The 11,887-nt window shown below is 34.8% G+C and overlaps 2 protein-coding genes across 2 annotated transcripts; both read left to right on the plus strand.

The window, feature by feature from the left end:
• The first annotated feature begins 216 nt into the window (after positions 1-216).
• LOC133316441 (11-beta-hydroxysteroid dehydrogenase B) lies at positions 217-2,404 on the plus strand. The gene is made up of 6 exons (XM_061518190.1): positions 217-399; positions 502-694; positions 942-1,027; positions 1,120-1,251; positions 1,610-1,774; positions 2,084-2,404. The coding sequence occupies exons 1-6, from the start codon at positions 217-219 to the stop codon at positions 2,402-2,404; spliced, it is 1,080 nt and encodes a 359-aa protein (XP_061374174.1).
• A 6,313-nt stretch (positions 2,405-8,717) lies between these two features.
• Positions 8,718-11,174, plus strand: LOC133316435 (pentatricopeptide repeat-containing protein At4g20770). The gene has a single exon (XM_061518183.1). The coding sequence runs from the start codon at positions 8,718-8,720 to the stop codon at positions 11,019-11,021; it is 2,304 nt and encodes a 767-aa protein (XP_061374167.1). The 3' UTR covers positions 11,022-11,174.
• Positions 11,175-11,887: the final 713 nt, after the last annotated feature.

Raw genomic sequence — 11,887 nt, forward strand, 5'->3', positions numbered from 1 at the left:
CTCTTTCCACATCCACGTGTGCTCACACTTGTTTCTCCAATTGCATGTAATTAATATTAGTGTTCAACTTCAACCCAACCACTACATGTCAAACCCACATATACCCTCTTTTCTCTTTTATCTATGTCTCTCTTCCATCACACTTAAACTGAACTAATTCAAAATCAAATCCAGTTTTTTCCTCTCCAGCTTATCATTGAACCTTCTTTTGAAGCAATGGAATTTCTGAATTTTTTGCTTAATTTGTTAGTACCTCCAGCCAGTTTGATCACGTTGGCTTTCTCATGGCCAGCACTTTGTTTTCTCAATGCTTGTGAGTGGCTCTATAACAGTTTATATGGTGAGAATATGGATAATAAAGTGGTCATAATCACTGGAGCATCTTCTGGCATAGGAGAGGCTAGTCCCCATTATTCCTCTTTCTAATTGATTTCATTTTCTTTTCTAATAAATGTAATTATGACTAGTGAGTTTTCTTATATGTCTGATTTGGAATTGCAGCAAATTGCATATGAATATGCAATGAGGAGAGCAAATTTAATGTTGGTGGCACGCAGAGAGCACAGGTTAAGAGGGATTGCTGAGAATGCTAGGCGAATGGGTGCAAGGCATGTGATGATTATGGCAGCAGATGTTGTGAAGGAAGATGACTGTAGGAGATTCGTCAATGAAACCATAAATGTCTATGGCCGTGGTATGTTCCATTTTCCACTTAAATCCAGCACCTTTCACATCATCATCATCATCCATTCTTCTTATTGCATATTAATTAATGGTCCTGAGTTTATATTGTAATCATTAATTTGATTGCACATTTAAATTATCATTGTAACACTTCAAACAATGAAAAGGAAAGGATAATTTGCATCTCTACATTCTTATTACTCATTTTTCCCATGGTGTCTTGCTTGTGTTTTTGTTTCTGTCTTTCGTGAGTGCAGTGGATCATCTAGTGAATACAGTCAGTTTGGGACATACATTCTACTTTGAAGAAGTTACAGACACATCAGTTTTCCCGGTTCTCCTGGTAAGAATTGAAATTTTTCCAAATTGAAATTTCAATTCTCATGGAATTCTAATTTGCCAATTATTCTTAAACTTTTTTTTTTTAATTCTCAGGATATTAATTTTTGGGGGAATGTTTATCCAACATTGGTGGCTCTTCCTTACCTTCATCAAAGCAATGGTCGTGTTATTATCAATGCTTCAGTTGAAAGTTGGTTACCCTTGCCAAGGATGAGTTTATATGCTGTAAGTACATATGCATGAAGTTAACATTCTCTGTTTTCTTTATAAAAATTATTTAGTTCTGAAGGTCCAGATATCTGGCTCTTTTTTCTGCTTAGTTAATCAATTTAGTTTACAAAATACAAGCAGAGAATTGCTGATGAGGCGGGCAAAAAATCAATTAACAGAAAAATGAGGAAATACATGCAAAACCGCTTATTTTATACCAAAAATATGTCAAGGAACAAAATCCCACATAAACATAATAATTTAAGAATATGCTAAACTTGCATTTAGTCCAATCTAAGCAAGTCTTTTTTTGTCAATTCAACTTTTCTGTTGTTCTATTGGTTTCTGATTCTCTATTCTCTTCATGTGTAAGGCTGCAAAGGCAGCATTAGTGAACTTCTATGAGACGCTGAGATTTGAATTGAAAGACGAGGTTGGAGTAACGATAGCGACACATGGTTGGATTGGAAGTGAAATGACGAGGGGCAAGTTCATGCTAGAGGAGGGTGCAGAGATGCAGTGGAAGGAAGAAAGAGAAGTAAGTCCATGCTACATGATGATTTCGTTTAACCAAAGAGGACTTGAGTAATGGTATTAGTCAATAATGATACTTGCAAATGGCAACAATTTAAGGGAAGGATTCGTTTATAATTTTTTTTTTACAAATTACACTAAGTCTGACCGCCGATCATACACTTTTGACTAAAATATGACTGATCAGACATAGTATAGTTTGTAAATATATATTTCCCTTTGCTATTCATATAAAATGTTGGATGGATACTTGAAATGTACAATCATGTTGTTGAATTCTTGATACTGGTTTGATTTTTGATTGTTCATTTAGGTTCATGTGAATGGTGGACCAGTAGAGGAATTTGCAAGGTTGATTGTATCTGGGGCATGTAGAGGAGATGCATATGTGAAGTATCCAAGCTGGTATGATGTATTCCTACTATATAGGGTGTTTGCTCCAAATGTTCTCAACTGGGCATTTCGGCTTCTCATTTCTCCCCAAGGGACGAGAAGAACTTCTTCTTATGTTGGGACTGGCAAACCCCTTGAAGTTGTGGGTATGGGGAGACCTATGTTAGAGGGAACGTCTCCTAGAAACACACACACTCCGCTTACCTTCTCTGGCCAGTTGAGTCAGCACAAGCTGGATTGAAACATCCACCATGCATTTTAACTTGTATTCTTGTATTCTCTCCAGAACCATGCTTTTGTAGTCCTATTTCATGTTCTCAGACTTGTGTGAAAAATGAAAATAAACTTTTATCAAAATGTCGGTTCCAAGCAAATTATGTTTTTATTTGATTTGGTTTAACACAAATATAGTTGACACATTATGAATAATCTTAAAATCTTAAAGTGGTCAGCATATATTATGGAACAGTGACCAAAGTCTCACTGTTTCCCATCTTATTTTCTTAAATGTCACGTTAATAATATTATTTCTCAATCTTTCACGCGAGAAAGTTTGCTGAGTAGTATAGTGAATTTGGTATGATGATGTGTTACCTTTCTGGTGAACATTAAGGTCACTGGTGTCAATAGCGAACTCTGAAGCAATTAATGTTTATACGGTGAACAAATTCACTGTCACAGGCAACGAAGTAGGGGTGATAGGTGTGTCACATGCACATAGTTCGCTCCTCAAGGGCACGACGAACTATGTGCCTTCTAGAATTTTACATCATGACAATTTGCTTGTTCTTTTTGTTGCACGGATTTAGAAAAAAACAATTATATTTCTCATTGAGTCATGCTATTCTTTGAGATGTGTGCAACTTTCGCTTGAATATGTTAAGCACGTGAAACATATTTTGAAATCTGATCATTACTATTTTCTGGTTTATTTTTGTTTTGGGTTTTTTTTTTTTTTTAATACAAGAAAAATATATGCAGCCTTTGTTTTGGTCAATCCATAACAAGTTTTGGTAAAATCTGTGTTTTAAAATTTAAAATCTGCTTCCTCAAGTTTTGGTAAAATAAAAAAATAAAAAAAATAAAATTATTTATTAGTTCCACTCAATTCACGCCATTATTAGTTGCACACATCTCAAAGAATAGCATGATTCAATAAGAAATATATTTGTTTTTCCTCAGAATCCGTGCAACAAAAAGAACAAGCAAATTGTCATAAAGGCATATAGTTTGTCAGGTCCCTCAGCGAACTATGTGCATGTGAGACACCTGTTATATCTATATCTAGTTCGCTGACTATGGCAGCAAATTTGTCCACTCAGCATTTAATGCTCCAGAATTCGCTACTGACATCAGTGACTTTGGTGTTCATCAGAAACGTGACACATCAGCACACCAAGTTCGCTACATTGCCCAATGAACTTGCTCCCGCGACAGATTGAGAAATAACACTATTGATGTGGCATTTAAGAAAATAAGATGGTCCGCATATGATGCGGTTAACAGAACACGAATAATATATATGTACTGAATATATGACACTAAATAAAATATATAATCCAAAAGAAGATTAATGTCTTCAATATCGTGTTGCAGGTTATCATGCAAAAGCATAACTTTTTCATGTAAATTCTTATCAACATGAATTTGAAAAACTTTTTCATGTAAATTTTTACGTGACAACGAATTATGTTAAAAACTAACTAAACGTGGGAAACATAAAATATAAGAGAAATTCATTTTTATTAACAAATTTAAAAGGTTATAAATATTTGAATTAAAAAGTATAAATACGAAATTACTTACAGTATAAGAAGAAGTTTTTTTTTTTTAATAATGTACATGTAACTTTTTCACTCCTAAATAATTACAAATACTTGAATTGAAAGCTATAACTTATAAATGCTATTCCACGTCAGAATTAGCATTGCCCCCAAATAGCGTGAGATATCTCGTAAAAATAAAAAAATTATATAATAGAAACTTAGGAGGTGTATTGGATTGAGATTTCAAAGGATTTTAATGGATTGTTTTTGGACAAAAAAATTCGTTGGTATTCAATTAGGATTTTAATAGATTGAAAAAAATCATGTGGTATTCGATTAGGATTTTAAAGAATTATTATAGAATCCGTCCAAATCCGTTGGTAATCAATCAGGATTTTAAACAATGGAATCACAATGTCATGGTATTCAAAAATCCGACGATTTTAATGGATTTTCTATTGGTGATGATTTCATGAGATTTTTTAGTGAAAAATATAAATAAGATGTCTCTTGTAAGAACCTGCACCGCTAATTAAAGAAATTAATTAGATAATTATGAGATAATTTCATAATTGACCCTAATAATTATTATGAGGCTTTAATAATTATAGTAAGTGAGTAGTAATGTTGAAAGTTGCTTTTCTGATGAAAAGCGCAGATACCGGTTCTGCTAGTCGGTATAAATGCATACCAAAAAAGTATCCTGGAAAATTATAATAAGTGCATGATAATTCCTAGAATAATATATAGGACTTGTAAAACGAGTTTCAAGTTAAAATAATGAGAACTGATGCCAGGAACTGATACTGGTTATGAAAAATATAAGAAAAAATGATAATTCTTGTAAAATTGAGTTGGTTAAGAATCCTAAGTTTGGGATTAAAATGCTAAGCGTAGCAATTAAAGTTAATACTGTGTGTTAAATGCTTAAGTGATTATATATAGGCTTATTAAGGCACAAAACCCTAGACACTCAGATTTGCTACGTGATTATATATAGGCTTAATAAGGCACAAAACCCTAGACACTCAGATTTGCTACGTGACCTTGTGGCTGATCAGCCCTCTCCCTTCTGCTCCATTGCCATCTCCTCCTTGTTCTTGGTAAACCTTAACCAAGTGACCACTTTTCTTGGTAGTTTCATCATCAAAACACCTTGTGGTTGCGTGGAGTAGCCTTGTGAGTGAGTGAGACTCCTTTTTCTGAGCATCCAGCTGCTATGAGGGAGTGTGGCTGGGTTGTGTTCCTTGTTGGTGAGGTAGGGGCCTTTACCTTGGCTTTGTGGAGCTTCATGGAGCTTTCTTTGTGAAGAAAGGAACCACCTTGGTGTGTTATTTTCGTTTTGTGTCAAAGTCAGAATCTTAAGGAGCTGTTGGTGAGCTCCAAGAGCACTCTTTCCTCTGTTCTTAAGCTTGGATAAGTGTCACCAACCTTGATCATGTGTTTTGTGCTTTAAAGATGAAGTCTTGGTATGTTAATGGGTTAAACAGGTAACTAACCTTAACATGAACCTAAAAATGTATAAAGATGCATGCTTGGACGTTGGAATGGCTTAAAAATGGAACCTTGGAAGTGATACTTCGCGAAATGCAGAATCTGCATTCTGTCGCGAATTATCCGGATATGATATCCGGATATTGATATCCGGATATGGGGATCTGGATATTGGGATATGCCCCCGACATATATCCGGATATTCTGGGATTTCGAAGAACAGTAGCTGCACTATTCATACAGTAGCTGCATTGTTGAAGTTGAAATTCTGTTTTAACTGAACTAAGTCAGAACCAAGTGGTTAAGGGCTTATGGCTTTGTGTGAAGCCTTAAGACATAAATCGTAAGAGGAAAACGTAGTCTTTATGTTTATGCTTATGAGCTATGAATGGTGATATGCTTGCTGGTCCTATCAGATTGTGATCTGCTGTGTGTTGGACTTGAGCTGTGTGGACTCTTGGCATTGGATAGTGAGCTTGCAAGGTAAGCTTTCGTGTCCTCGGTTTAGCCATGTTGTGGTTCCACCATGTCCCATGGGGGTATGGTTATATGCATGTTGTGTTACATACTTTTGATGTTTTGGAAATGTTGTTGAGCTGTTATATGTGAGTGCCTTTATGATATGCATGTGGTGTTCCACCTATACGGTAAGCCTGAGTATGTGGTACATACAAGATGGTGAGGCTGTGGGTGAGGTGCAAGCGGTGTTCCTTGTACTACGTGTGGGTAATAGACGTATTCATGTATTTCTCTGGCCAGTAGAATAGTTATAACACACATGGTATGAATATTTGTTGCACTGCGTAGTTTTGAGAACTTATATTGAATTACTGTCTTTAGAAATTCTATTGCACATGTAAGTGAGCTTGGGGTGGAAGATCCTTGAGGACCCCTTGTCTTACTGAGATTTCTGGTTTAGAGATCTCACCCAACGTTTGGGGAATGCTTATTTCAGGTTCAAGTAATGCGGGGGTTGAGACCTCTAGTGGCAGGAGACCAGAGTTTAGCTGATAGATGTTGCATGTTTATGCTGCTTTGCTGATATGCTGTTATGATTGGATGTTGGATCCTGTTTACTGTCTTATGCTTTTAGCTTCAGTTTATAGATTTATATGTTGAGACTTTGTTGGTTATGCTGTTGATTTGTTGAGCATGGGGATTGTCCATGCCACGTAGACTTGTTTATTGTCTTGTTTAATTTGGAGTTGTAATAATGTCTCAGGATATTGTCCGGACTATGTGTAGTAGATCCGTGACATAGATACTCACTTTATCTATATTATGAGGTTTTCCAGTTAGATGTCTTTTTGCAATTTACATACAGGCGATATCTTATGAAATTAATTAAGTAATCAACTTGGCTAAGTATAATGACGTCATAATTGAAAAGAAAAAGATATTCCGCATTTTTAATTAAGCGCAGCTTAATACGATGATATGTTAACCAACCGGGTATACACGGGGTGTTACACCTCTCTTACAATCTCACCCCAACTCCTAGGATTTCTTGAGATTCTTCTATTGCAGTGTTTTCTTCTTCCTTTGGTAGGTTGACCGCTCGAAATGGGTTTCGCCATAGGAGCTTCGTCAAAACTAAAAAAAAATAGCATATTTTTTAGCGATTTTCATCACAAAATAACCCAGAAACAACAAACCAACTAGATTTTAATATAATCTATTTCAAAAATAACATATTTTTGAGCCATTTTTGAGACATTTCGAAATTTTAAAAAGTGATTTTTCAAGCTATGAGTCGAGATTTTTCTTGGCACAAAAATATGCTTTTTGTATTAAAAACAACATAAAACAGTGAAAAAATAACAGGGAAACTTTCGTATTATTTTTGTTTTACATCAATAAAACAATATCAATTTAAAGAAAGATTGAAACTTTCATAATATGAACCCTATATTTCGTAACAATACATTCATGAACGAAATTCCTTCACTATAGGAAACGATTTCAAACAATTTTATTGTCAATAGATAACTAAAAGCTTGTTTCTCAAAAGCCCCAAAGCAATTTAAAGTTTCAATGTATCGATTGAAAAAAAATTGAGAAATTTTTTAAACTTTCATGTAATTAAACCCAAAATTTTAGATTCAAAATTTTCTTAATATTCAATGAAAATATGCATATGATATATGGTTAGAAAATTTCAAAAACTCCAAGGTTTTCAAGATCAATTGCAAAAAATTCCAAACGAAATTTTATCATGAACTTCAGGTTCTATTTGCAAATTTAGAATTATTTCTATAATTAAAAAAATTGGGTCTTGTAATCATATATACATAGCTTTGATACCAAATGAAGAAGAAGATTTTTAACCCATTAGATATGTGAAAAGTTGTTGTTTAAAAATTCTGAATGTTTGTTAAAAATTATATTAATGTTTGGGGCAGGATATACTTACCACCAAAATTTTTTACCACTTTTACAACCAACTTAATCACCATTGATTTCCTTCAATCTAACAGTTATAATTTATTGGAAATTAATAAATACGACCTAATATTTTCAATAAATTATAACCGTTAGATTGACGAAAATCAATGGTGATTAAGTTAGTTGTAAAGGTTGTAAACTTTTTTTGTGGTAAGTATATCCTTCCCCATTATGTTTTACTGATTGAGAAAATTATATTTGGTTTTACTTTTTTATTAATTTCATTGTATTTCTTTGTTATTTTTTTTAAGGCGAAGATTATATTTACAACCTATTTTTGTCTACAACCTTTTACAACAATATCTTAACCGTTGATTTCCGTTAATCAGTGGTTATTATTTTCGCAAATCAAACTTATTAATTAATATTTAATTTGTAATGAATGATAACCATTGATTGACAGAAATCAACGGTTAAGATATGATTGTAAAATATTGTAAACAAAAATAGGTTGTAAGTATAACATTTCCCTTTTGTATTGACTCTTGTAATTTTGAATGTTTGTTAAAAATTCATATGATTTTTTAAAATCTTATAAATCCATATTGTCCCTTCAAATCTTATGAATTCTATTAAAATCCTTTAAAATCCAATCCTATGAAATCTTGATTGTAAAAAAAATCTTTTAAGAAAGTCTATAAAGTCTCTCCAATTCTAAAATGTCATTTAAAATCTGTAAAAAAATTTATCTGAAAAAAATCTTTTAAAATCCTAATCCAATATACCCCTCTTAGATTAAAGTTTAGTTTCTCTGTATTATGTAAAAAGGATGAATTATAAGGCTGTCTTGGTCCAAATAGTTATTAAGCTAACCCCTGATATTCCGAAGTTTGCAGGGGGGGTATTTTGATGGAAATCAAATCGAATTTGGCAAATATAGTGCAGTGGTGCATCAGCAATAAAGCTAAGTTAGCCGGTAAGGTTGTTCACGCTCGAATCTTCCGTCTGGCCATTTTCTCAGACACCTTTATCTCAAACCATCTCATCGAGTTGTATTCCAAGTGCGATGATATTGGCACTGCCTATAACGTGTTCGCTAAAATACCCGACAGGAACATCTTTTCCTGGAACGCCATCTTGGCTGCTTATTGCAAAACCAGCAATTTGCAACATGCGTGTCGTTTGTTCCTGCAAATGCCTGAAAGGAACACTGTGTCATTGAACACCATAATTAGCACCATGGTACGATCTGGGTATGAACGCCAGGCATTGGATACCTATGATTCCGTGATGCTAGATGGAGTTAAACCCTCCCATATAACATTGGCTACCGTTTTTAGTGCGTGTAGTGCTTTATTGGATGCGGATTGTGGTAGGAGAAATCATGGGCTTGTGGTCAAGTTTGGTCTTGATGGTAATATATATGTAGTTAATGCTCTGTTGTGCATGTATGCTAAGTGTGGGCTTAATGGAGATGCAGTTCGTGTTTTTGGGGACATTCCTGAGCCTAATGAGGTTACTTTTACTACAATGATGGGTGGATTAGCACAAACAAATCAAGTCAAGGAAGCTTCAGAAATGTTTAGACTCATGTTGAGAAAAGGGATTCGTATAGATTCTGTCTCATTGTCGAGCATATTGGGTGTCTGTGCAAAAGGAGGATTTGGGGAAGTCGAAATTGGTTCCTGTGATCACAGTCATGGCTTTTCAACTAACGCACTAGGAAAACAAATACACACACTCTCAGTTAAACTGGGATTTGAGAGAGACCTCCATTTAAACAATTCGATGCTTGATATGTATGCAAAAATTGGGGACATGGATAGTGCTGAAAAGGTTTTTGTCAATTTGAATCAGCATAGTGTTGTTTCTTGGAATATAATGATAGCTGGGTATGGGAACAGATGCAACAGTGAGAAAGCTGTAGAGTATTTTCAGATAATGCAGTGTGATGGATATGAACCAGATGATGTTACTTATATTAATATGCTGGCGGCATGTGTCAAGTCTGGGGATGTTAAAGCTGGGCGTCAAATATTCGACTGCATGCCTTGTCCAAGTTTGACTTCATGGAATGCTATACTCTCATGCTATAACCAGAATGCAGATCACAAAGAGGCAGTTAAACTGTTTAGAAAAATGCAGTTTCAAAGCCAACATCCTGATCGGACTACTTTGGCCATTATTCTAAGTTCATGTGCTGAATTAGGACTTATTGAGGCTGGAAAACAGGTTCATGCAGCCTCTCAAAAGTTTGGATTTTATGATGATGTGTACGTTGCCAGTAGCCTTATAAATGTGTACTCAAAATGTGGGAAAATGGAGTTGTCTAGGTTTGTATTCAGTAAACTGCCTGAACTAGATGTTGTTTGTTGGAACTCAATGATAGCAGGGTTCTCAATCAATTCTCTTGAACAAGATGCTTTGTCTTTCTTTAAGCAGATGCGACAATTTGGCTTCTTTCCTTCCGAGTTTTCTTTTGCTACCATAGTGAGCTCTTGCGCAAAACTTTCTTCCTTATTTCAAGGACAGCAGATTCATGCTCAGATCATAAAAGATGGTTATGTAGATGACATATTTGTGGGGAGTTCTCTTATAGAAATGTATTTTAAATGTGGGGACGTAGGTGGTGCCAAATGTTTTTTCGATATGATGCCCAGTAAAAATACTGTTACTTGGAATGAAATGATACACGGTTATGCACAAAATGGATGTGGTGATGAGGCTGTTTGCCTTTATAAGGACATGATTTCATCTGGTGAGAAACCTGATGATATTACTTTTGTTGCTGTTTTGACTGCTTGTAGCCACTCGGCATTGGTTGATGAAGGGGTTGAAATATTCAATTCAATTCTGCAAAAATTTGGAGTGGTGCCAAAGTTGGATCATTATACTTGCATCATAGACTGTCTGAGCCGAGCAGGGCGGTTCCATGAAGTAGAAGTCATTCTAGATACTATGCCGTCTAAAGATGATGCAGTTATATGGGAGGTTGTGCTAAGCTCATGCCGTATTCATGCTAACTTGAGCTTAGCAAAAAGAGCAGCTGAGCAACTCTATCGACTGGACCCGCAAAACTCTGCCTCTTATGTGCTTCTTGCCAACATGTATTCTTCTTTGGGAAGATGGGATGATGCCCAGGTTGTTAGAGATCTGATGACTGATAACCAGGTCCGTAAGGATCCTGGTTATAGCCGTAGTGTGCATGAATGATACTCAAATAATTCTGGAAAACAAACAGTAATATGTTAAGATCCAGTTGTAAGATATGAGACTTGGAATATTATATCGGAAACATAAGATGATGGTATAGGGTTTATATAGACTTTGAGTTCTCTTACCTTACAAGCTAGCTCTTGGGATGAGACTCTCCCAAGATTCATATTAATTGGTATCAAAACTTCTACTATATCTCCCAATTGGGGCTAGTAAAATCTAGTTGCATGAGATTTGGAGTACTACATCAGAAACATAGACTTGGAGATCTAGTTATGGAGTGAAACTACCACCATGTTAATAATTTAGTTTCACTATTCTTAATTTCTTTAATTCTGCTGGAAGATGGTTAATAATTGTCCTGGCAGCACTTTGATAACTCAGTGGAAATCTAACTTAATGATTGCTTATTAAACTGGAGTTTGATGTTGTCTGGATGACATATTTGAGATGCAATGCAGTTTAAAATTTAAATCCCTTGAAAATTTTCATGGAACACTTCGCTTTCTGAATCTTGAAGAATTTACTGCCGTGCCGATTTAGGAAGGCCCGGACCTGAAATTACAAGTTTTACAGCTTGGGGAATCTTTTCTTGGTGATATATGGCCTATAAAATGATATATCTTTTCCTATATTGGTGATTGGCATCTTTCATGTCTCCAATGAATTCCATGATGTAAACACCTGAAAAATTGCAGGTTGGTTTTTGTGGTGACGAGTAATGTCAAGAATACAAAAACAAATCAGGGAATCACAAGTTTTTTTCCTTCTTTTTTTTTTTTTAACATTTGAGAAATGGTATCTCAGCGAAAAGAAAAAATTAAAGGAAAATTTGTAAATTTTTATTAAAATGTCATTTTATT

The sequence above is a fragment of the Gastrolobium bilobum genome, unplaced genomic scaffold (assembly GCF_033153095.1).
Source record: "Gastrolobium bilobum isolate Gb01-03AN ecotype WA unplaced genomic scaffold, APGP_CSIRO_Gbil_v1 utg19495, whole genome shotgun sequence".
Classification (NCBI taxonomy): domain Eukaryota; kingdom Viridiplantae; phylum Streptophyta; class Magnoliopsida; order Fabales; family Fabaceae; genus Gastrolobium; species Gastrolobium bilobum.

What these genes read in the sequence shown, in the direction of transcription:
- LOC133316435 (XM_061518183.1), top strand. Translation starts at nt 8,718, where the DNA reads ATGGAAATCAAATCGAATTTGGCAAATATAGTGCAGTGGTGCATCAGC.
- LOC133316441 (XM_061518190.1), top strand. Translation starts at nt 217, where the DNA reads ATGGAATTTCTGAATTTTTTGCTTAATTTGTTAGTACCTCCAGCCAGT. An exon ending in CATAAATGTCTATGGCCGTG is followed by an intron (nt 695 to 941) that starts GTATGTTCCATT and finishes TCGTGAGTGCAG; the next exon opens with TGGATCATCTAGTGAATACA. An exon ending in CAAGGATGAGTTTATATGCT is followed by an intron (nt 1,252 to 1,609) that starts GTAAGTACATAT and finishes TTCATGTGTAAG; the next exon opens with GCTGCAAAGGCAGCATTAGT.